Source organism: Indicator indicator, chromosome 8, assembly GCF_027791375.1.
Source record: "Indicator indicator isolate 239-I01 chromosome 8, UM_Iind_1.1, whole genome shotgun sequence".
In the NCBI taxonomy this organism is placed as follows: Eukaryota; Metazoa; Chordata; class Aves; order Piciformes; family Indicatoridae; genus Indicator; species Indicator indicator.
This window is the reverse complement of record NC_072017.1, coordinates 2,689,280-2,715,100: the sequence shown is the minus strand read 5'-3', so window position 1 is coordinate 2,715,100 and position 25,821 is coordinate 2,689,280. Positions and strand designations below refer to the sequence as shown.

At 44.9% G+C, this 25,821-nt stretch overlaps 1 protein-coding gene across 4 annotated transcripts; it reads right to left on the bottom strand.

The window, feature by feature from the left end:
• Positions 1 to 748: 748 nt before the first annotated feature.
• On the bottom strand, positions 749 to 25,396 carry USP46 (ubiquitin specific peptidase 46). Of its 4 annotated transcripts, XM_054382873.1 has the most exons (10): positions 18,745 to 18,769; positions 16,248 to 16,270; positions 14,241 to 14,321; positions 13,260 to 13,473; positions 9,606 to 9,835; positions 7,201 to 7,277; positions 4,338 to 4,421; positions 3,264 to 3,461; positions 2,022 to 2,100; positions 749 to 1,025 (listed from the first exon to the last, which is right to left on the bottom strand). In XM_054382873.1, the coding sequence occupies exons 1-10, from the start codon at positions 18,767 to 18,769 to the stop codon at positions 924 to 926; spliced, it is 1,113 nt and encodes a 370-aa protein (XP_054238848.1). In that variant the 3' UTR covers positions 749 to 923. The 4 variants fall into 4 exon arrangements, with proteins under 4 accessions (XP_054238848.1, XP_054238847.1, XP_054238850.1 ...); XM_054382872.1 differs by lacking the exons at positions 16,248 to 16,270; positions 18,745 to 18,769 and adding an exon at positions 25,197 to 25,396; XM_054382875.1 differs by lacking the exons at positions 16,248 to 16,270; positions 18,745 to 18,769 and adding an exon at positions 25,197 to 25,396 and having other exon boundaries at positions 9,606 to 9,766.
• Between the last annotated feature and the right edge of the window lie 425 nt (positions 25,397 to 25,821).

Here is a 25,821-nt window from a genome sequence, read left to right as displayed (position 1 = left end):
TGTCTTATGTATTGGAAAAGCAACACTGATTTTAAATGGGCTGCAGTGTTAGTCCTGATGGATATGTCACATGTGAGCAGTGCTGCAATCTCTGCACACTCCATTGACCAAACAACCTGTGGTACAGTTTTAACAGAAAGATCAGCTCAAGAACTGTGATCTATCTCTCTGTCAGATGTGTTATCTCACTCCCTTTATTCTGAGCTATCATCTGTACTGCCTTCATGACAAACAAAATGACTGGACATAGAGAATGACTTAGTTCCATTGTCATTTAAATCCCTCTCTGTTTTTTGGGTTTTTTTTTTGGCCTGAGGTTATGCATTGCCAGGTTTTTAACAACCCAAAGATTAAAATTATTTTGGAAGAACCTCTCTTACAGTAATACATTAAAAAAAAAAATCCCCTATACCACCATAATTCCAGTCACCATAAAACAGATTTGGGTTTGTTGGTTTTTTCTTTACACTTCAAGTGGGTAAGTATATGACAGGATGTACTTAAAGGAATGCTTTAAATCAACACACCGCAAGAGCTATTTAGAAACAGTTTTGCCCTAAATGCAATGACCACTTCCATAGAAAAATCCTACTCTAGTTGGATTGGATTGTAATAGTTGACATCCAAATCTTGTTATCTGTAAATGTTAGTCCATAGAAATTCCACTAAAATCTGGCTGCAATTAGGTTTTCTCATTCAGACTTAAAAACTACAAACAACTCCCTCCCTGCCCCCCTCCCTCCCCAAGACAAAGTTCTGCCTGTCAAAAACGGATGGTTCTGGTCAGTTATCACATGGACCATGGGGTAGGAGACAGAGTGGATCCTTGTTCAGCCGGACAAGATGGAGAAGTCAGTTCAGGGAGGCCCAGCAGCTTCCTCTGGTTGCAGCAGTGTTGTGCGTAAGCGTCACCGGTCGCCAAGTCACTCTCTTGACTGATAGAATAAAATATAGCCAGACTCTGAATTCTTTGATATATCAGATGTCAGGCCATAGAATTCTTCAATAGCTTGAGCATCTATTTTCTGTGAAAGCAATGAAATGGGTTGTTTTATTTTTTTTTTTTTACTATTAGGTAAAAAGAAATAGGAAAAATGGATTAAATTGCTGCAGAAACACAAAAATTTGGTTCTGTGTTTCAAGGTAGCACTTAGCAAATTCTGGCCATGACTTAAGCTGAGCTCTACTGCTCTCATCATGGAAGTCATAGAATGGTTTGGGTTGGAAGGGACATCCAAAGGTCACCTACTCCACCCCCCTGCCGTGAGCAGGGGTGTCAATAGGAATGTTTGTCTTGGTGAATCTAATAACTGAATTAGGCTTTTTCCAATAACAGAGAGACTTCTTGGAATGTGGCACTGAACATGGTGCAAACACATAAATGTGACCATCTGAAATTCCCAGAAACTCTCTTCCAGACATGCCCTAACCAATGTCCCACTGTTTACTTTCTTACTGCTGGGCAATCAGACTCCAGGCTTCAGTTTTGCCAAGATGCCACAATGACATAGAGGGTTTGCTTTAGAATGAATTACAGAATGCTGAGACAGAATCTGCAATAGCTGGGGGCCAGATCTTGCTCCAGTTTACATTCAGACAAACCCAGACTGGCTGCAGAATCCAGACTTCCTTGTAACTTCTCAGTGGTTCAACAAAGAACATTCTCCAGCAGTGCTAGCTTTACACAGTCCAATTTTGACAAGTGATGTTGCCAAGGGTTGCAACATAGTTCCTGGAGGTTTTAATGAATTCAATTTATGTTAGTAGATCTAGAAAATGTTAAAAAATAAGCTCTTGAGGACTAACACTAAAAATGCCTGAAAACAGACAGAGTGAAATCTACAGGATTAATGATTTTGTTTGCACTCTTACTTTCTAACAGAGTTGAGCTAAACGTCACATTACAGTCAAACTGTGGTTTTGCAGGCTGCTACTCTATACCCAGATCTGGATCAGATTTTGAACTTCCAATAGAGAACATGAAGACAAAAAGCTGTGCTTGTGGCCTTCAGCATACTGACCTCTACAATGTCATCATCAAAGAGGAGCCAAAATCCATGACTCTTCACAATAGTAATATAATGCCCCCGATTGGGTCCACTAGAAAGCAAAACAAAAAAAGCACAACCCCCAAAATATTAGAAGGTAATGAGTCCATTTTGATCAGCCACATTTCTACATGCTCAAGGACTGAAATATAACTGATATGAATTAGAGAACATTAGGGATTGGAAGGGACCTCAGAAGATCATCCAGTCCAATCCCCCTGCCAGAGCAGGATCACCTAGAGCAGGTCACACAGGAACACATCCAAGCAAGTTTGAATATTTCCAGAGAAGCAGACTCTACAACCCCCCTGGGCAGCCTGCTCCAGTGTTCTGTCACACTCACAGGGAAAAAAATTCTTCTTCTGTTTCCATGGAACTTCCTATGCCTCAGCTTCCACCAGTGCCCCTTGTGCTGTTATTGGGCATCACCCAGCAGAGCCTGGCTCCATCCTCTGGGCACTCACCCTGCACATCTTTATCAACAGCAATGAGGTCACAACCCCCCCAGCCTCTTTCTCTTCCAGCTACAGAGCCCTCAGCTCCCTCAGTCTCTCCTCCTAAGGAAGATGTTCTACTGCTTTAATCAAGAACATAGCAAACACCCCTGGTGGTACAGGAGACAGGCACTGATTTGTTGGAAAGGTTGTTTCACCTCTGCCATGCCCATCTGGAAATTAACCTACAGAACACTTCCCAAATTGCTTGTGGCAGGCATCAGCCATTGCAAATATTTTTCAAACACTATAAACTAAACTTAAGGAGGACAATTGTTTGATATCAACCGTGAATCTTTAGTTACATAGCCTTTGAGAAGAGGGAGAACCAAGCTGTGCTCCTGGAGCACCAAGGATTTTTCTGTTTCATAGTTGACAATACCCCAGGTGTGAGAGGCTTTATTAGAACTATCATTTTCATTGCCTTGACAGCAGCCCCAGCTGATCTAGCAGTGCTAGCAGTGTCAAGCCCTCACAGAGTCCTGGCTGCTGAGGAAGGAGAGAGCTCCATTAATTTCAGCCAGTCTTGTGACTTCTGAAGGCTTGAGACATCACTTTTTAAACAAGTACAGATTCACAGTGAGGGAGGGTGCCTAAGAGGTTCAGGCCAAGACATAGGGAAGGTGGTGCAGCAGCAGGGTTTGTTTTCCCTCCTGCTCTCCCCATGTTTTGTCTGGCATATGTCTGGCAATAGCCCAAGGTATACCTGAAAGCTTCTCACCTTCCACAGTGAACAACAACAGCTACCAGGTCGTACATTCGATCCAAGTTGACAGCATCCCCAGAGGTGTTGAAGAGACGCAACTCCAGGGGGAACACCACACGGTAGGACAGCTTGGTGTACCTGTGCAACTGCTCCATGTACTTGAATCTCTTGAGGTGTAAGGCAAGAATCATTGGCAGTTTTTTCACTCTCATCCTGTGAAACCATCAGAATGCATATGATAAAGACCTGACTGGTTCAGAGCCATTCTGGCCTTCATTAATGAGGACAGGTTTGCTTTATAAAAGCTTCTTGTAAGTAACAGCAGACAACTAGCAGTAACTTCTGGCTGAAGTCACAGGTATACCTTGAATCTGGCCCACACAGGGAATGCAGCTGGGCTGTAAAGCTTCTACATACCTAAACACAATAAATCAGAGACTCACAGAATGACTCAGGTTGGAAGGGACCTTAGAGGTCATCTATTCCAACCTCCCCACCATGGGCAGGGACACCTCTCAATTAGACTCAGCTGCTCAAGGTCTCATGCAGCCTGGCCTTCAACACCCCCAGGGAGGAGGCAGCCACCACCTCCATGGGCAGCCTGTGCCAGAGTCTCAGCACCCTCCTACTGAAGAACTTCTTCCTAAGTCCCAGTCTAACCCTGCTCCCCCTCAGCTTCAAACCATTCCCCCTTGTCCTGTCTCTAGACACCCTGATGAAAAGTCCCTCTGCAGCCTTCCTATAGGATCCTTTCAGCTATTGGAAGGCAACTCTAAGGTCCCTGTGGAGTCTTCTTTAGGCTGAAGATCCCCAGCTCCCTCAGCCTGTCCTCATGGCAGAGGTGCTCCAGCCCTTGGATCATCTTTGTGGCCTCCCCTGTACTCACTCCATCATCTCTGTGTCCTTCTTATGTTGGGGACACCAGAACTGGAGGCAGTATTGGAGGTGGGATCTCAGCAGAGTAGAGCAAAGGGGCAGAATCCCCTCTCTTGACCTGCTGGCCACACGCCTCTTGATGCAGGCCAGGATACAATAGCAAGGAGGAGGTTTATCAGAGCCCAGGAGGGAAACAGTCAGCTCTTCACTTACCTTTTCTGTGCCTCTTGTTTACTGCAGCAAGTCTCACAGTAGTATTTCTGTTCACTACATAAGGTCTCTGTGTTACTGAAGTCTCTGTAAGTAAATAAAACCATCAGTTCTTAAAGGATCTTAACCCTTTTGCCCCACTTGGGCTGATGAAATGGGATCCTGAAAAGACACACACAGAAGATGAAATTCTCTCTGCACTGAAACCAGTTTTCCAAAACATCTAAAGCAACTGTACTGGGGCTTGCAAAGGGACTTCAGATATCTAGCTGCTATGCATGAGGAGCTGGGGCCCTTCATGATACAGGTGGCTGGTCAGGTACCTCAGCATGGGACATCTTACATGCCAAGGGCCTGCCTAGACTTGGGTGTAGCTGCTCAGTCCATCCAGTTGGGTTTTTTTTTTTCATTACTTGCAGAATGGAAGAGCTTCAAATAACTCTCATCCTCAAACAGCTACCTTTGAAGTGTTCTTCTATAAGATACGTTTGAGTCTTCTTACACAGAAAGAATTCTTGGAATAAAAAAAGAAAAGCACAACTGGACTACTTAAAAGTCAGACTCCAATGGACCAGTAAACTGCAGCTCCTAGTGGAAATAAAAGTCATGTGTGTGTACTACACTTGTTACTAGACTTCTACTGCTTCAGGCCCAGTTGGCTACCCTGTGGTGTCAGACTATGCCAGAGGCTTGTACTCTTTGGACCTCTTGTGTACACATGGACATTTTAATTCTCAAAAAGCTACAGAACTAACTATAAAGAGCATTAATCTGCAGAGGCAAGGAAATTGAGTCTACTTGCTATCAACTTCACCTCTTCAATGCAGTAGCACTTAAAGGACACAGCAAAGCAGTTGCTAAAAAAAAAATAAAACCAACAAACCAAACCAAAACCAGACACACACACACACACACACACACACACACACAAAACAACCAAGAAAAAAGGAAACAGCAAAGTTTGCAAAAAGAGAACTAACTTGGCTGCTCCTATTGAGAGAAACCACCAGAGCACAATGTAGTGAATAATGTGTCATGGCACAGAACAACGAGAGGAAAGCCATATTCTAACTGCAGATCTGTTTTCTAAACAGAGGTAGGCACACTGCTAGAGTGGGAGACAAGCAGAAGAGATGAGAGGTGATGACTCCCCTCTTTTAATCTGTAAATATCTGCCCCTGCTTCCCACTCGAAGGAAAAATAAAACTGGGATTTTTGCTTCCCTTTATTTCCAAAGGAACAATGGTTGGACAGCCTGGAGAAAAGGAGGCTCTGGGGAGACCTAATAGCAACCTTCTAGTACCTGAAGGGGGTCTACAGGAAGGATGGGGAGAGACTGTTTGCAAAGGCCTGTGGTGACAGAATGAGGGCCAATGGCTTCAAACTAGAGAAGAGCAGATTTAGATTGGATATCAGGAAGAAGTTCTTCACTATGAGGGTGATGGAACACTGGAACAGGTTGCCCAGGGACGTAGTTGAGGCCTCATCCCTGGAGATATTCAAGGTGAGGCTCGAGAGGGCTCTGGGCAACCTGACCTAGTTGGGGATGTCCCTGCTGACTGCTTGGAGGTCAGGCTGGATGAGCTTTGGAGGTCCCTTCTGGCCTGGACCATTCTATGATTCTATGACTTCAAAATGCACATCATGCTGTTGGAGTAAAGGCAGATACTACACTGGGATGTGTCATGATTGAGTAGATCTCTACAGGAGTACTGGCCCTAATTTTCAGCAGCTGCAGTTCAAGAGAGAGAGGCTCAGTTGGAGAGAAGGCTGAAGAGCAATGAACATGAGCAGAGACCTAGAGAAGACAGCCAGTTCTCAGGTTGGAAAGGAGCTCAGAAGATGCCTCCTTGCATGGTAGTATGATTTCACATTGACTTTGAACAGCATAGGGAACTGCTAGGGGGGTAAGGATTGCTGCAATGTCCTACAGAAGCTGAGAAGGGGAAAAAAAATGACTGGATCTAGCACTTCAAAATGTAACAGAAATTGCTTCATGGAGATATGGTATCCACAGAGCAATCACTGCATTCTGAGTCAGGAATATGCTTTCTCTTTCTGTGACTCTGAGTTTGGGGTGAGGTGCCAGCAAACCTTCCTAGGCATTCCAGAATAACTGTTAAATGCAGTTTCAAACTTGGGAGCAATTCTGGAGTTTGAAAGAATAATGACCAACTGAGAAACCATTACCTTAGGGCAGCAGCACAGTGCCTTAAATCTAAGTATTAGTTTCTTGCATCACTGTTAAAACTCCAGATCTTTTAAATCACTGAGAATGATCCTCCGTGTAAGACTGAAAATTGTTTTGATCTCTGAGGTATTTGTTTAATATTTAGGAATGTACTAGGAGCAGAGGTGAAACTCAGAATAAAAGACTTCTCCCTGTCATTTTAGGATGGGACACAGAATAAGAAACTTCTCTGGCAGGAAAGACTTCTGAAAACTTCCAGCCTGTAGGGACTTTAGCACTCACCCTGCAAAGCACACACTTAACTTTTAATACATGCACATAAGTCCTAATCAACAAAGCACTTGAGCAGAAGCTTAAAGTTAAGCACATTTAAATCCCTTTGAAGCCCAATTATCATTCTGCAGCAATTTTTCCAGCTGACAAGGCAATCAATTATTTCCCTCAAGAGATTATTTTTTTCCCTCTTTCAAACACATACATTGAAAGAGAAACCAAGGCCTCAATGCATATTTTGCTATTAGAGGAAACAGCCAGTTTACAGCTTTTTTTTTCTTCTGCCTCACCAGGAAACCTCAAATCCCAGTGCTATTCTACTTCTCTTTTCTGTACCTACCAGACTTGGAAAATTTATCAAAGCCAGAGCGAGCTACCTGCCAAAGAGATGCACTCATTTACCTTAGACAGTGTGTAATTGATGTGTTCTGCTCCACATCAACAGACAGGTCAAGAAAATCTTCATCTTTGCTACTAACCTGTTGTCAAATAAAAAAAAAAAAAAACAGTGAAAGAAAGACTTAGTAAAATGCCATATATCTAAATCATAGAATCATAGAATTGTCAGGGTTGGAAGGGACCTCAAAGCTCATCCAGTTCCAACCCCCCTGCCATGGGCAGGGACACCTCACACCACAGCAGGTTGCTCACAGCCACATTCAGCCTGGCTGCAAAAACCTCCAGGGATGAGGCTTCCACCACCTCCCTGGGCAACCTGTGCCAGTGTCTCACCACCCTCATGGGGAAGAAAGAGGTTAAATACCTCACAGAATGGCTTAGATTGAATGGGACCTCAAAGATCATCTCCTCCAACCACCCCACCATGGGCAGGGACACCTCTCAACTAGACTCAGCTGCTCAAGGCCTCATCCAGCCTGGCCTTGAACACTCTCAGGGAAGAAGTAGCCACAACCTCCCTGGGCAGCCTGGAAAAGCCTTTGGCAGGTGCAGTGTTTCATCTGAACACCACAAAGAAGGAAGGAAGTTTGCTACTGACTTCAACACATGAAATATTCACTGAAAGGGGATGGTGAGCTCATTAGAGCCAGGATACAGATCAGAACTAAAGGCAGCTGGAAACCCAGACTCAAACTGCACTCTTTGTGAGCATAAGCACTAACTGACTCTTTGTGTACTACATAGGAATATTTTCACAGAGGAACACCTTTTAATCCACTTCACTATCCCCCAAAGATTTCAAGGTACAATATTACAAGAAAAAACAAACTGGAGAAGTATCCTGAGTAGCACACAGGGTATTTCTGCATTCCCAGGAAGCCTCAGGTAGGTCTTCCTACACCAGCACTCCCTAGCACTGGCTTTCCCATAAAGCTTGATCACTCTGAGTGACAAACAGAGTGTTGTGCAGTTTTGCTGTTGCCCAGGGACATACCCTGAATTCAGCACAGTTTTGTCTGAGTAAACACTGGATATTCATTCAGAATTAGGCCTCGTTGTTTAAAGAAGTTTGGTAGAATTATTTATAACTGACCTTTCATTGCTTTTAGCTTGTTACTCTTACTTGGGTTTTTATAATTGAGGCAGATTAATTTCCAATCTCTCTCTCATGTTTTCACTCATACAAGCTTGTTCCAAACTCGGTCCAACTCCTTTTTTCATGTTGACTACCACTGTATCTCTTTCCTCACCTTACCCCTGACCCAAATTGGTGGGTAAGTCACATTTCCTTGGAGTACTGAGCTATAGAGCTATTCTTGATGATCAGAAACACCAGAACATGTTCTTTTAGGCCCTGGGTATGGTTTATCTCACCTAAATTCAGCAGTCTACAGTTAGAAATTTAACGTGAGCTTGCTGTCTGAAGAGACCTTCTCTGGGCACCTTATCCCATCTTAATACAGATAACCTCAACTTCCATTTCCTTTAGTGGAAGTCCTTGGTAGCAGTACTGAGTTACAAGCACCTTATTCTTAGGCCAGATCAGTTGGCTGGCCCAGTTCACAGCATGGCTGCAGCACTAACTGCAACAACTCAGTAACACCACAGAGCCAGGACACTCTGCCTTCTGAAGTACAATACCTGATGCTGCTAAAAATGTTCTGTCTCCTGAAAGAACCTAGAGACAGATGGAGAGAGCTTCCTGCAGGACCTCCTTTGCAATCTCCATCATCTACAGAAGGAGCTGAGAAAACTACTTCAATCCTTGAATACTTACATTTGACACAGCAAAGGTTAGGTGAGGTTAATTCCAACCTTTTTGGAAAGCTGGTGTCATTTCTCCCCCTAAACCAGATTCTTTTCCTGTCTGTCCTCTTTCACAGTTCAACCTCACAGAGAGAAACTTCTATGTGATTGGAAACCACAGAAATCAATAGAAAACTTGCAATCAGGTTTCCTAACTAGAACTAATTTTCACTCATGCTTTCAACTGACAGCATCCTTTAGAAAATACTGGTTTGCTAATAACAAATCTGTATGCCACTCACTTTCTTAGGGCTGAATTAAAACAAATTAATCTTAACATTTCACTTATTCATGGAACAGGGATCTGAGCATCTTCTCCCAAAGGAACAGTAAGAAGGAAAGGATTTTAACTTTAAAGATATGTACTAGGGGCAGCAAGAGTTGGCATAGATTAGCCAAGTCATGCTTAAGAAAAAAAAGGAAAATATATTTTTAGAAAAGAATATACTCACTTCAAGAAGTAAAGTCTACAGGAATATCCACAACTCTCAGATGTCTGAAAAGATTCATATATTTATATATATAAAATGTATCTACCTATTAATGGGCAACAACCCATAAAAAAACCCCAAACAACCCCAACAATCTGTCCCAGTGCTTACTGTTTCACAGTTCAAACATCTAGTTTCATTAGTCAGTGTTCCCTGAAAAATCTCATGCACCCAGGTGAGTTCTTGTTTGTTGTTCTCTTCAGCTTCGTTCATGTTGCCATTTTTCAGCTTCCCGTTTTGCTTTTCCTGTTTCTTCTCCTCCTGCAAAATGTCTGCAATGGTGTTGAGCAGGTAGTTTAGGAACTCGTGTGCATCCTGCTGCATGTAGTTGTCAAAGAGATCTGGGAAGAAGAGAGTTGAGGTTTCTAAAGCTAGGTATATGCTTTCCCTCAAAAGTATAAGGCAAAGGCATTGTTTCTTTCTAATCACAGAATGATAGAATGGCTCAGGCTCTCCTCCAACCTCCCCACCATGCCCAGGGACACCTCTCAACTAGACTCAGCTGCTCAAGGCCTCATCCAGCCTGGCCTTGAACACCCCCAGGGAGATGGCAGCCACAACCTCCCTGCACAGCCTGCTCCAGTGTCTCACCACCCTTGTACTGAAGAACTTCTTCCTAAGATCCAGTCTAACCCTGCTCTCTCTCAGCTTCAAACCATTCCCCCTTGTCCTGCCTCTAGACACCCTGATGAGAAGTCCCTCTAGAGACAGCCTTCCTGGGGGATCCCTTCAGGTATTGGAAGGCAGCTCTAAGCAGTCCTCCCAGGCTGAACACCCCCAGCTCCCTCAGTCTGTCCTCATAGCAGAAGTGCTCCAACACTTGGATTACCTTTATGTCCTCCTCTGGACTCACTCCAACAGCTCTGTGTCCTTCTTATGCTGGGGACAGCAGAGTTGGAGGCAATATTGGAGGTGGTGTTTCACCAGAACAGACCAAAGGGGCAAAATCTCCTCTCTTGCCCTGCTGCCCACACTCCTCTTGATGCTGCTCAGGACATGATTTGCTTTCTGTGCTGCATGAGGGCACTGCTGGCTCCTGGGGAGCTTCTCAGCAATCAACACCCTCAAGTCTTTTTCTTCAGAGCTACTCTCAACCCACTCTGCATCCAGCCTGGATTTGTGCCTGCAACTGGCCCAATCCAGATGCAGGACCTTGCACTGTGACTTGTTGAACCTCATGCAGTTGTCACTGGCCCTCTTCTCACACCTGTCAAGATCCTACTGGGTGCCAGCCCTTCCCTGAGGTGAGTCCACTTCACCACACAGCTTGATGTCATCAGCAGACTTGCTGAGGGTGCACAGGCAGTGGTCCTTGCTCAACAAAGTATTTAGAATCATGCCAAAGAAGAGCAATTTTGCAGTCATGCTGTCTTCACTGAAGCTGCATTGGGGGAAGATTTATTCTAGTCTAACTTTAGCTGTCTGAAAGGGTCTCCTGTGGAGCTGGTTGTGTAGGCTCCCACCATAGTCAGTGAAGAAAGCAAGAGGTTGACTCATCCTAAATTAATTCCTTAAACCAGAGGCTTAGCTTTAGGCAGCACTGATGCTCACCCATATATTCTAAGTCCCTCAGACACTTCGGAACATCACAGCTTGGACAGTAAGACATGTGGCTGGGGAATCTGAAGCCGTCTCTCCAACCCTACCCCTAACCCCCTTGCCAAAGGCTGGTGGGTGGGTAAGAAGTTGGGACAGCTGACCAAAGGGATACTGCATGCTGTGTGACTTTGTGTTCAGCAATAAAAGCTAAGAGAAGGGATTTAGGGGGGCCCACACTCATTAGGAAGACATTTGTCTTCCTAAACAATTCCTAAGCATATGAAGGTCCTGCTTCCCAGGGAGTGGCTGAAAATCATCTGCTGTTGGGAGGCACAGAATAGATCTCCTTTGGGTTTGTTTTGCTTCTGCATTCAGCCTTTGACTTTTTTAAATCCAACTGCCTGTCTCAATGCATTTTATTTCCTCCCCCTGTTCTGCTGAGAAGAGCAGTGAGAGTCCAGCTTGGTAGGCACCAGCCAAGGCTAACTCACCTCAAGCAGTAATAATAAAACCATCTAATGAAGCTAGTTTTTTCACACACAAGTCTGTGAGTACAGACTTGTTCTCTTCAATAAGAAATGCTTGCAGGAGGAAGGGATAGTATCAGTGGTGATTTAATACAATCTTCTCCAATGAAGGCTTGATTTGCCCACCATACTGAAGCAAAACCAATCTGCATTCCCAAGAAATGTGTATTTTTATCCCCCTGCTCCTGAAAAACCTCATGTGGATTGCCTCAGAAAATATTGCACAGCTCTTTCAGCTTTGTAGTGTCTAGCCCGGAAATATAAGTAGGTTAATACACCCTGAGTCTGGTCCCCATTTTAAAAAAGCTGAAAACATAAGATCCAGCCCCTAAAAGTGATCCCCAACAGCGTGGGGGCATTTATGACTACATGACTCTGCTTTGTCACCCTTCCAAAAGCCTGCTCTGGAACGAGCATTCTGCCTATTCATATGCTGTCACCAGGAATCAATTCCTCCCAGGTGTTTGACTTGTTCTTTGTCTCTTCATTCAAAGCTCCCCTGCTCCTAAGCACACTACCCACACTGATACAAATCCCTATTCCATTGTGTTCCTCATATACCTTAGAACCACTCCAAGATTAAGCATATGCCCTTGCCTGCCTGCTGCTCAGAAAGGGCCTGGTAAAACCCTACCCACCACTAAGAACATGAGCAACACTTGACGTGTAGTGCACTGAGCATCCTCACATACACACAGCTACCTGTCCTCCAGGGTGCCTGTAGCACTCCTAGCTCACACAGTTCCTATACTGACAGCTGCCCATAATGTTTGTTTCTCCCATGCTCCACCAAAAAAAAATTGCAGCAGAATGTCACCCTATTGCCAACCTTGCTCACTATCCAGTGCTGTCTGTCCCACCATGCTGTGAAACATCAATTAAGTCACGCACCTCTAGGAACTTAGGAAACCTGGCATGGTTATTTCAAGTATAATATCACGTATACAGACACTAAAATATTAATATTTAAACCCCTAATTGTACTCAAAGCAATTTACAAATCTAACCTCAGCATCTCAGGATCATGAGATCACAGGATGTTAGGGCTTGGAAGGGACCTCTGGAGATCTTTGAGTTCAACACCCCTGCCAGAGCAGCACCAGAGAATCCAGCACAGGTCACACAGGAACACATCCAGATGGGGCTGGAAAGGCTCCAGAGAAGGAGACTCCACAACCTCTCTGGGCAGCCTGTTCCAGTGCTCTGGGACCCTTACAGTGAAGAAGTTCCTCCTCATGTTGAGGTGGAACCTCCTGTGCTGGAGTTTCCATCCATTGCCCCTTGTCCTGTCACAGGGCACAAATAAGCAGAGACTGTCTCGTCCTTCCTGACACCCAGCCCTCAGACATTCATACACATTTATTAGATCCCCTCTTAGTCTTCTCCTCTCCAAACTAAACAGCCTCTCATCAGGCAGTGTTCCAGTCCCTCTATCACCCTTGTAGCTCTCTGTTGGACTCTCTCCAGTAGATCCCTGTCCCTCTTGAACTGGGGAGCCCAGAACTGGATGCAATATTCCAGGTGTGGCCTCACCAGGGCAGAGCAGAGGGGGAGGAGAACTTCCTTTAATCTGCTGGACACACTCCTCTTAATGCACCCCAGGATCCCATCTGATCAATGTGACCACATTGCCTCAATATTTATTATCCTTTCCTGATGGATGTGTGAACGTCTAAGTGGATTCCAGTTTCACACTTACCGTTCTCTTTTCGTAACCTTGATATGAACTTCTTTGGTGGAATAACTCCAACTTTCTTCTTCTGAGTAGCAATACTGTGGAAAAGGTCTGCCAGGCAAGTCAAGAGGTTTTCCTTCTTTTTCTGTTGGGCCTTGTATGATAATACATTCTCCCGAAACGGCCGGCAGAAGTACAGCGCCTGCAGCACGGAGTTACAGTAGCAGGTGTTCCCAAACTGCCATGGCAAATGAAAACAAAAGCATCTTAAACCCTCTGCAGCAGAATAAAACTGATTGCTTCATTCAACTTCTTGCTTCCTTGCCCCTGTCACGTACCAGCCACTTCACCATCTATTTTCACACCCACCCCAAGCTTCGCAGAACCCCCTTCCCTCCCACCCCGGGATGTCCTAAATTAACTAGGATGCAAAGGAAAAGTTTCCACTTGCAAGAGATGTATTGATTGCAGTGAATCTCATTAAGCTTGTTTTCATATATTAATGTACTCTTGCTGGGCTCTATCTTACTGCCTGTAGCAGGCTGGAAAGAATTCCTGCACCTATTTTATTTATATAGGAATAAACAAGTGACTAAGCACACTTCGCATTCATTCTCTCCTTAGTCAGATCAAAAAAGCTCTTCCTAAGAGAGTCCCCAGGCTCTCTCTGGGTACAGTGCAGACTGCTGTACAGAAAGCAGTGATTTCCATCACTTCCTCCCTCGCATTTCATAGCTAAAATAGACTTTTAACTTTATTTAAGTGTAAGTTCTAATCCCTGGAAACATTCAGAGAACAGTAAATTGTTTTTTTATTCTGGAGGCGTAGGAAGCTATCTACAAACACAGACACAGTTTTGCAACCAGCTTTGCCTGAAATTGAAACATAAACAGCCCTCTTTTTTTTATTGTTATTTTTGAAGAGACTATCCTACCTTAAAGCAAAAGAAGAAAGTGAAATTCAAGTAAAATCATAAGCATGGCTCTGTATGTAAATGGTACTTACATTGACCAATCCGAAGTAGTGTTCATTGATTGGAAACTGCTCTGGGCCAATGTCTTTTTCCAGAGCAGAGGCATTGGTGCCCTATATATATATTAAAAACAAAACAAAACAAAACAAAACAAAACAAACAAAAAAAACCCAACAACAAAAAAAGAAGAAGAAAAAGGAAAGAATAAATTATTTAGAATATTAAGATTCTAAAATAAAATTGTGGCTGGCATCAAGACAAAGTAATTTTTTTTCCCTTTCAGCTACAGCTAGCCAAGATAGCTCTGTCTTACTAATGGGCAAGCAAAACTGGCACAGGAGCCAACAAAACTACTTAGTGGTGGAGCTGGCCTGATCTGGATACTGTAGTGATGACTGATTAGAAGTGAAGATGTCACAACAACGTGGTTATCCCCCAGCCACCTCCCCCTTATTTTCACTGAGTACATGAAGAGCTGCATGTTCCACCACAGAGAGAAAGTCCTCCTGAAGTAGCAGAGAGGACAAGGGGGTGGACACAGGAAAGTGTGATCTTTGTTATTTCATTCCCATCACCCTGCATCTCTCTGTATCAATGGACATCACAGGCAGTTCTTGCTCTTTTCCTCCCTCTCTCTGCTCCTCTGTGGTAGTGTGGGGGAGGCTCAGGCCTGACGCAGCAAATTTCATGCTACACAGTTTTGGCCTAGCGTGGTGAGGGGCAGGGCGGCTTAGGGAGAACGGAGGCCGTGGGAGGCCTGTCCTGGGGGTGAGAAACAGTTTGGCATGCTCCTGGGCCTGCTGAGGTTGGCATGCTCCTGGTCCTGGGGGGAGGTTGTTGGAAGGTTTTGGTCTGGTAGGCCCAGATGGGCCTAATTTCACTGGCTAACAGGGTGTTCGGGGTTGGAAGGGATCTCTGGAGATCTTTGAGTTCAACCCCCCTGCCAGAGCAGCACCAGAGAATCCAGCACAGGTCACACAGGAACACATCCAGATGGGGCTGGAAAGGCTCCAGAGAAGGAGACTCCACAACCTCTCTGGGCAGCCTGTTCCAGTGCTCTGGGACCCTCCCAGGGAAGAAGTTCCTCCTCATGTTGAGGTGGAACCTCCTGTGCTGGAGTTTCTATCCATTGCCCCTTGTCCTATCCCAGGGCACAAGTGAGCAGAGCCTGTCCCCTCCCTCTTGACCCCCAGCCCTCAGGTATTTATAGACATTGATTAAATCCCCTCTCAATCTTCTCTTCTCCAGACTGAACAGCCCCAGGGCTCTCAGCCTCTCCTCTCCAGGCAGTGCTCCAGTCCCTTCAGCATCCTGGTAGCTCTCTGTTGGACTCTCTCCAGCAGATCCCTGTCCCTCTTGAACTGGGGAGCCCAGAACTGGATGCAATATTCCAGGTGTGGCCTCACCAAGGCAGAGTAAAGGAGGAAGAGAACCTCCCTGGATCTGCTGGACACACTCTTCTGAATGCACCCCAGGATCCCATTGGTCTTCTTGGCCACAAGGGCACATTGCTGACCCAAAGTGTGTATGTATTGTGTATATATTCCTTTACCCCCTGAATCCCTATCTTATTTCTGTATATATTTGTAAATAGCATTCATATTTAGCCTCCAGTTCTGTGTGAGTGTGTTTAGTTTACTCCCTTGGGGGTACAATACCTTTCTATCCTGTTGCCCTGAGCAGCTCGTGGCTCAAACCCAGGACACTTTACCTCTCCAAAATCAGCCCTTAGCTCATGCAAATACAAAATGAAGCACTGTGTGCTGGTTCCCCAACAAAACAGAGAGGCTAAATTCAGTCTTTGGGTAAGCTGACATAACTCCCATGGACTTCAACAGGAATTGTGCCCTCTCATATCAAGAGTAGTTTCAGTCTGTTTTATTTTACAGTCTCCAAAAAGTTACTATTAAATTCATAGGAAAAGAAGAGTAGGAAAGCAGGTAAGAAGCACAGAGATCTAATACTACAAAGCAGGATATATTTCTTATGTGGAATAAAAAAAAACCTTGGAAAGATGATTTAGTAAACTCCAACCATGCCATGCTGCATATATATGATATGCCTTTATGAAGGCTCCTTAAAGAAGCAGTTGACATGATGACAGAAGAAACGATTGCAAGTTATTCTAACCAAAGTATACCAGAAACTGTACACCCAAACCAGTTTTAAACTGGGAAGAAAAAAAAAGTTATTGGAGATGTGTTAAAGATAATTCAGAACTCAGTTTAAACCAACCATATCAAATAGAGAAAGCATGTCAGCCTACTGAGGTTAATCTACAGAAAAAATCAATCATGACTATTTAATGTGGTTTTAATCATGGTTGTGGTTGTTCCCACTCCCAGTAAGTCATTTTGGTTACTCCTGCAGTGAAAATATGCTCAAATATTTTTAAATGCAATCCATTCTCTATGGTTTTATAAAGAGCTCTGTGCGTCAGCTGAATCTACTCCAGCTTCATGAGGGAGTCTAGCAACAGGACAAGGGGGAATGGCTTGAAGCTGAGGCAGAGCAGGTTTAGACTGGATCTTAGCAAGAAGTTCTTCAGTAGGAGGGTGGTGAGACTCTGGAATAGGCTGCCCAGGAATGTTGTGGCTGCCTCTTCCCTGGGGGTGTTGAAGGCCAGGATGGATGAGGCCTTGAGCAGCTGAATCTAGTGGAGAGGCAGGGAGGTTGGGGTAGATCATCTCTGAGGTCCCTTCATCCTAAGCCATTCCATGATTCATAAAAAAGCCAGCAAGAGTGGCTGTGCAGGCACAGAGCTTGAAATGAGGAGAGCCTATGTAAAGTGGGATCTGGGACTCAAACAAATTCATCTTATCAGGGTATAGAGCCAGTAAATGAGCCTGGCTTCTTCCTAAAAGAATACACTTAATGAAGGAAATGCAACAAAGTGGCTGTGGTGGCCAGACAGTGTGAGAAGGAGAACTAGGTCAGCGTAGAAACTCCTCGCTTCTGTTTTGTGATGTTGGTTTTACCACTTAACTCAGCAATCAGTATTCAGCCCTTATAAAATGGCCAAGACATAACATACAGTTGGAAACACAGCCAAGCATGAGTCAGTTCAAGCTAAGCCAAGATTTCTACCAAAGCACTACTCCAAAACCATTCTGGCCATATGACCTATATTTTTTCCCTCTTGTTATTTTGCTCTAGGCCTTTCAAGAGATAAGTCTGCCAGTTTTCAGCTGAAATTTCTGATAATGTTGCTAAGAGCTTATTTTGTGCTTTTGCATCACATGAAACAGATTAAGTAAAAAACAACAACAACAACAAAAAACAACACCAACCTCCTGTTCTTTGCACTTCAGCATGTAAACAAAATAACAGTGCAGGGGTAGGGGAAAGATACCAGGTTAGATTGGTAATATCATATGTAGCAAAATAACTTAAATAAAATTATTCTAGAGAGGGTGAGAAATGGAATGGAGCTGATATGAAAGGTACTGCAGACAGAAGACAATAAATCAGACTCAACTTTCTAGGGTGATAGAGAAAAAAACCCTGGCACTAACTTTCTTGAAATGCACATGTGCCTAATTTAAAGTAAATGAGTAAAGGAACTGGGACATTTCATAAGCCACTTGTGGAAAACCTATTAAATAAGTATCATCGAATAAGCAAAGTATGAATAACCATGAAAAGATAGAATACAAAATAAGAAGTGACAAGAAGTACCCTGTCCACAAGAAAATATAAAAAAGAAAATAAAACAAAAAACCCCAACCCAAACCCAACACATAAAAATTCCATTTTACAAACACAAATTTTAACAAATACGTAAAGAACAAAAGCTCCGTGAAGGAAGATGGGTGGTCCACGATGAAGGGCTTCAGATCATATACAGCTCTCAACTAAGTTTGGTTGTTTTGGTTTGTTTGTTGTTTTTTTTTTTCCCTTAATATTCAGGGAAAGTGAGAACACTGCACTAGAAATAGAGTTGTTTCCTGAAGGGAGAAGCTGAAGACTTAAGACAAACTAAGGGTGACGGCTGGGCTGGTAGAAGAGAAATTAGAATAAAAATAGAAATGGCTTCAGGGCCAGGCAGCCTGAGGTTCAGGATTTTAGAAGGCACAGCTTATGGGAGGGAAGGGAGAAAGCAGATAAAGAAATATGTGGAAGGCCTCCTGGCCAGCAAAATGGCAGTGGTGGATAACGCAAAAGAGAGGAAATGACCGTAAACAAAATCCTAACTTAGCTCCAGAAGCAACACAAAGGAGAGTCAAAGCAGAGCAAGCAATATCACACCATGCAGTGTGTATGCAACTGCTTTCAGCAGACAGCACCTGTCCTCAGGGCTGGACTTCAACTATCCCTCAGGACAGCCTCAGCTTTTGGAGAGATGTGGTGAGTACCTGGAACAAGTGAACTTCTTCAAACTCATAGGTATTGAACATCACAACTGAAAAGTTTCTGTAATTTTTAAAGTGTAAGTCCCACAAGGTGGCTGAACTGCATCTGGGAAAGAACCCCATGGACTGGTGTTTGTTGGGGGCTGAGCTGTTGGAGAGCAGCCTAGGGAAAAGGACCTGGGACTCCTGATGGACAGCAGGATGACCATGAGCCAGCAATGTGCCCTTGTGGCTAAGAAGGCCAATGGCATCCTGGGGGGGATTATAAGGTTGTGGTTGGGAGGTCAAGAGAGTTTCTGCTCTCCCTCTACTACTCTGCACAGGTGAGGCCATATCTGGAATATTGTGACCAGTTCTGGGACCCTCAGGTCAAGAAGGACCTCAGGGAACTGCTTGCAAGAGTCCAGTGCAGACCCACAGAGCTGCTGCAGGCAGTAGAACATCTCCCTGTGAGGCCAGGCTGAGGGAGCTGGGCTTGGAGAAGAGGAGCCTGAGGGGTGCCCTCATTGCTGGTGATGAAGATGTGCAGGGCAGTGTCAGGAGGATGGAGCCAGGCTCTGCTCAGGAATGTCCAATGATAGGAGAAGGGGCAATGGGGGCAAGCTGGAGTAGAGGAGGTTCCATGGGAACACAAGGAAAAACATTTTCAGTGTGAGAGTGGCAGAGTCCTGGAGCAGGCTGCCCAGAGAGGTTGTGGAATCTCCTTCTCTGAAGACATTCAAAACCCACCTGGATGTGTTCCTGGGGGACCTGCCCTGGGTGATCCTGCTCTGGCAGGGGGTTGGACAGGATGATCTCTGGATGTCCCTTCCAACTCCTAAGATTCTGCAATTCCTTGAATTTAACCAGATTAGCTTTTCTTTCAAAAAACAAACAAAACCAACCAACCAAACAGTTGTATTGTTCTTTCAGCAGAGGTATTTTGGATCTTTGCTGCCACAAGATAAAAGAGGAAAGAGAAAATGCTGTGAAAAAATATAGGGGATTACAGTAAACAGTAAAAAAAAAAATATTGGCTGACTGAAAAAATACTCTCTACTCATAGTTTTGAAGAAAAAAATTATTTAAGACAATGTATTTAAATAAATTATTTATGTGCATTTTTTCCATAGAGTTTTCTGATCATTAAGGCAAATTTAAGAGCTTGAAAGGAGAAGTCTAACTTGTTTCTTTGCTGGATACAGCAAACTATTTATAATCACAGATCTAAGTATTACATTTACATATACCATGAATAACTTCAGCTCTTTGCTGTGCGTTTGCCAAGGAATGGGTGAAAATTGGGAGGTCTGAAAATCTAGGACAAATGTTCAAGACATTCAGTTTTACATCTATCTATCTATCTATCTATCTACCTATCTATCTTTCAAAACTTGGTTTTCTCAAAGCCCAAAGCAGCCAAGCACTGGAAGTTCTAGTGAGGTGTTAAAAGTTCAGTATCTAAATCCATAAACAATATTTTAAAAACATTAAATTTTCCATGATCAGACAACATTTACCAATCTGCAGCTCAGTATTCACTCATGAGTCTGTCTCCATTTCCAGCTAAATTGTTCTTGGATTAGTGGCACTCAGGCTTTTGCTGGAGCAAGAAGCAAAACTTTTTTTTTTTTAAATTGGCCAGTTTCCTTCTTCAGAACACATAACCTCGAGACGGCCTCACAAGTGAAAAGAGAGACTGATATTTGCTTACAGATTCTAATTTTTTTAATAACATTTTTGTCTGGGCCACACAGACTGCATATTTGGTGTCTCAGAGCATTATAAAGGCAAGGAACCTTCTAAATTGCATCATAGCTGCACCAGCTGGAATACTCTCTGAAAACCTGGAGAGAGGAGAAAGAATATCTTCATCAAATCTCAACATTATGAGGGCTGCAGTTATGGTGCAGGACAGGTTTAGAATTCAAAATTATTTTCAACAGTCAATTTTTGACAGTGTTTTTCTAAAAACTGTTGAAATTCTGCTGAGGTAAAGTGCAAGGTTCTGCATGTGAACAGAAGAATCACTTCTCCATGTACAGCATGGAAAACACCAGACTAAGAAAATAACTCTTAAAAAAAAAAAAAAAGTCTAGGGACTGTAGCAGTAGTGCAAGATCAATAAGCATCAGCTATGCAGTGCTACTTAAAGCAATAATAAATGTTGACAACAAAATGAAAGCCTCAAAGACAAGAGTCTACAAAGTTCTTAAAGTAGCTTTCCTGTTTAACCTGTCAGTGGTAAGACCTGAGGTTCAGCAAGTCAAAGCTGAAGTTCAGTGAGTCAGAGTGCAAGGTCCTGCAGCTGGGTCAGGTCAACCCCAGGCACAAATCCAGGCTGGGTGCAGAGTGGGTTGAGAGTAGCTCTGAAGAAAGAGACTTGGGGGTGTTGATTTCTGAGAAGCTCCCCAGGAGCCAGCAGTGCCCTCATGCAGCACAGCAGGCAGCTGTGTGCTGGGCTGCAGCCAGAGCAGTGTGGGCAGCAGGGCAAGAGAGGGGATTCTGTCCCTGGACTCTGCTCTGCTGAGACCTCATCTCCAATCCTTCCTCCAGTTCTGGTGTCCCCAGCATGAGAAGGACACAGAGATGTTGGAGTGAGTCCAGAGGAGGCCACGAAGATGATCCAAGGGCTGGAACACCCCTGCTACAAGGATAGACTAAGGGAGATGGGAATATTCAGGCTGGAGAAGACTCTGGGAGGACCTTAGAGCTCCCTTCCAATACCTGAAGGGATCCTCCAGGAAGGCTGCAGAGGGACTTTTCACCAGGGTGTCTAGAGACATGATAAGGGGAAATGGAGCTGAAGGAGAGCAGGGTTAGACTGGATCTTAGGAAGAAGTTCTTTAGTACCAGGGTGGTGAGACTCTGGAAGAGACTGCCCAGGGAGGCTGTGGCTGCCTCCTGCCTGGGGGTGCTCAAGACCAATTGGATGAGCAGCTGAGAGGTGTCCCTGCCCATGGTGGGGAGGTTGATCTCTGAGGTCCCTTCCAACCTAAGCCATTCCATGACTGAAGAAAGGACCTTATGCCCAGTTTTGAGTGTTAGGTTTCAAGAAAGATGAAGCTAACTGGAAAGAATCCAAAAGAAGGCAGTTCAAATGAAAAACTCAACTCTAGAGAAGAATTACCTCTAAAAAAAGTGTTGAACAGGCCAGTGGTGCATAAGGCAGAAAAGGCTGAGGCAGGGCATGACAATATTTCCAAGTACAGAGTTTGTTACTGAAGGGAACTGATCTGTTCTCAGTCTCAAGGGTGGACAGGTGAGAAGTACCAAGTTCAAACTATGGTAACATGGATTTCAGGTAAGACAGCCAGAAATATTCCAGTCATAAGGACACTGAACCATCAGGGTAGACTACCTAGAGAGATGAGGTAGTCACCACTACTGGAAATCTCCAAATTTGACAGACATACCTCAGAAGTTACACATGTTTATCAAATGGAATTTCAGTGGACAGTTGGAGACTTCATTGTCCTAGGGCAGTTTAGATGCAACTATCATTAGGACATTGATTGTGGTTGCCTTGCTTGAACTGCCTATAACTAACCTTTTCAGAGGGAAAATTCTGTTTTCCTTTAGCCATCTAAATATACTTCCCGATTTTATTGCCTTACCTTGTATTATTCTGCCTAAATCTCTGTTTATGAGAAGTTTTAAAAGTCATGAAAAAAATACACTCTGCAAGTTGTGCTAAATCCATTCAGCTAATTTTACTCTGATTTTCCCCTTCAGGACATGAAAGTACTTGGAGAAAGACAAACTTTGTCAAGAAAGGATTACCATCTATGTTGGATTCAAAGAAGCATCTCAGGACCAATTCCTTCCTCTGTCTCTGTTCCTGCTCCTTCTCCCCTACTGAATAAAATTATTTCCCCCCCACACACACTTTTTTTTCCTTTGTTTTGCAAGACTTAAAGAAAAAAAAACATCTCTGGGAACACTCCCAAGTGGAACAGAAATTGTAAAAGATAAAAAGATTTTTCTTCACTATGTTCAAACAGGTTAAAAACCTCAGAAACATACTATTAAGGAGTATTATCTACCAAAATATATTTTATTACCTAAGAATTATGCATCTATTTCTTAGTCCACAAATTTTAAGCAGTTCATTTCTTCAAGCTCTATGTTACAGAGCAGGAAAAAAGGTCTGGGAATTAACATCTTTGTCTTGTAGATTTCTAACAGATGCCTTACATCAAACTGGCAATGCAAATAATCAAGTTTTTTACAGGTAAAATGTTTTCTTATCTATCTCTAACCTTTCAAAATCACATTCTCATGGAGGGTTGTCATAGCTTCTCCTCCTCCAGACCACCGAGTTGAAGTCCACCACCTCATCTCATCTAAGAGGACATGTTTGTACAGGAGCTATAATGCAGTGTTGTAAATAGCTTCAAGAATTGTATTTGTCTTAAAGCCCCAAATTCTTGTAGATTTCTGAAAAATCTCAACTTATTTTTTTTCCCTAGAATAACTTCCAGTCCCTGTGGGCTACCCAGAAAAAACTAAATGTGACCAGTACAACACAACTCTAAAAGCAAAGCAGACAGATCCCAAGGAATATGCAGGTTTAAAACATCATTATCAAAACAACTTCACTTTCTCTCACAGTACTGGTCCCACAAGCTAGAAATGCCTTGAACTGTGAGCTCTTGTTTGGCTTCTCTGCGTGAGGCTCTGAGTCTTCCCCTTCAGCCTCTCCATTTCTCAGAGGCTGCTCTAGAAGTATGAACATGCTGAGCAGCACACCATTAGAACCACCTCATCAATTGTGCTGTGAATCTGTTCAGTCTTTAGGACTGCACACAAGTGTACTGTATATAAGTCTGAAGCACAAAAGAAGAAATTACAGAGCTCTAGTACTTTATCTGAACTCCAAAGTCTTACAGTCCTGGTCCTGCTCTGGCAGGGGGTTGGACTCGATGATCTGTTTGGGTCCCTTCCAATCCCTGATATCCTGTGATCCTGTGACAATCACCTTGGAGTAGCCAGCTCCTCTCCACACAGATCTCTCCTCTGCAGCCTACAGAGCATCACATTCACCATTCATCAGTCACAAGAAGGGAACAATGCTTCAGAAGGAAGGTGAGTGTGCACAGGTTTTCTAACCAGTCTTGTACTGTTCCCTCACCACCTTTCGCTGCAGTATCCCTGGCCCCGTGGCCCACAGGACTGGAAATTATTAACAGTGAAAAGTTTAGAAAACTATTCACTGTTGGTGAAGAAAAGTGAGCACCCAGATGACTTCAACCCAGGTCTGGATTTTGTATTAAATTTTTTTAACCCCAGATCCAGCCCTCTCACTCTGAATTTCACAGCAGGTGTTTCAAAGGGAGGACTGAGGATTAATTCAGAACTACGCATGGGATGGATGCCCCTGTCTTCTGTGATTCTGTTTGGAAACAAAAGAGCAAGCCCACTGAAGTGGAAGCATGGACACATGGAATGGGAGCAGGCTCACAATCCACACTCCCTTGCCCAGACCACTGCTGCTGACCTACAGGAGCCAAGCCTCTAGGACTCTGCCTGTTGTGTGAGCCTGGAGGTAGGCTCTGTTTTCCAGGGCAGATGAATGGAATGTGTGGCACCACCAGCACAAAGCATGCTGGGGCACCACATGAAGGGAAGCTGGCAACTGCACATAGCTGTTCTTGAAGAACCTGGAAACGTGGTGGGAAAATACAGATAAACCAACAAAATGTGCAGAAATAGGTTTCCCTTCTCCTTGCTTTGGGGTGCTCAGCAACACCCCCGTTTGCCAAGTTTATTGCAGCCTCACTGCATTAATAAACCTTTGACAGACAAAGTTTGAGCTCTCCCTTCCCCCTTCAAGAAGTTTCCAAAATCTAAACCAAATCAACTGCTCCAGGTTTGTTAGGATTACAATTAGAGACAAGCACAAGGCAGGAAGTGTCCTTTCAAGATGTCAGTGGGAAAGAAAGTGGCAAAGTCTGAGCATAACAAACCAAACCACCAATGTTTCCTTATTCCTTCCTAATTACCTAGTGTGATTCGGAGAAAGATAAGTGATTCAAGAGTACTTAACAAACAGCAATCCTCTCTGAGTCGGCAAGCCAAACCCTGATAGCTCTAAAGCCAAGACTTCCCAGAACAGGTACCTAGCATCGGCATCCAAAAGCGTATTATCAGGCAATCAAACATCCTCACTTTCTGTGCACCCCAGGAAGCTCCTGGCCCCATGGGACCACAGTATACCTACATGAGAGGTTTGAACGGGGTCACTGACTTAACGTGGATCCAGAGCCCGACTTTGGGGTCCTTTAAAAGCACTGCTAGGGCAGGAGTAAGGGTGGGTTATGGCTCCGTCTGAAACGCGTACCGGTGGGGGCCAACCCTCCTCCGGAGGGCCCCGCACCAGCTCAGCATCTCCCTCCCTCCCTGGCCCACTCCCGGGCTGTTCCGGGAAAACTCCTCGGGACATCGCCGCTCTCCAGCAGCCAACTCCATCCCACAGGCAGAGCCCGGCGCAGCCTGCCCTGCTCCCCCGCCGCCGGGGACAGGGATGCGGCGGCTTCCTTTGCCTGGCCCCCCTGGGGGGGCCTCCCCCCCAGCCGCCCCTCCGCCAGCCGCAGCAAGGCCTGCCCCCGGAGGGGCTGCTGTGCTGTGCCGCCCCCGCCCCCCATCGGCACTCACCATATTACAGATGGAGGCGATGTTTCTGACAGTCATGAGTCTAAAGGTTGCAGCGATCCCACACCGCCATCTTTATAAGGTGAAAACAGCCCCGCTCATGGTGGGAAGAGCGCAGGAAGGGAGAGGGGGCGGCGGCAGCAGCGGCTTCTTCAGCTCCGGGGCTGGAATCAAAGCAAGAGGAGGGGACAGCTGAGACACCCTTTGAGCCCGCACAGCAGCGAGAAGGACGGAGCTTCCTGCCCTGCCTCCTCTGGGCGAGTGACCGGGGCTTCAGCAGCGCGGGCCGAGCAGCCGCATCTCCGCTCCTTCCGCCTCCGATTCTGGCAGGGTCCGCGGGGCCCCGGGCTCCCGCTGGAGCGCTCAGCCGCGCCTCTGCGCCAGCCGGCACGGCGCTAATCTCTCCCTTCCTCCTCCTTCTCCTCCTCCGCCAGCGGCTGCCTCTGCCGCTCGCCGCTCCATCGCAGCGCCGCGCCCGCTGATCCGCTCTGACAGCGCCAGGGAAGAGAAGGTCAGAGGCGGTGACCGGTGCGGGGCACCCCGGCGGGCCTGGCCGGGCGACTGCCGCCGCAGCCAATGCGCTGCTGCGGGGAGGAGGAGGAGGAGGGGGCGCGGGGGCTGCCCCGGC

Coding starts and splice junctions, on each gene's coding strand:
- USP46 (XM_054382871.1), bottom strand. CDS start 24,161: ATGTGGTGCCCCAGCATGCTTTGTGCTGGTGGTGCCACACATTCCATT. Junction 14,322..24,068: donor CCTCCAGGCTCACACAACAG/GCAGAGTCCTAG, acceptor ATATATATATAG/GGCACCAATGCCTCTGCTCT. Junction 1,026..2,021: donor TTGATGATGACATTGTAGAG/GTCAGTATGCTG, acceptor TTGCTTTCACAG/AAAATAGATGCTCAAGCTAT.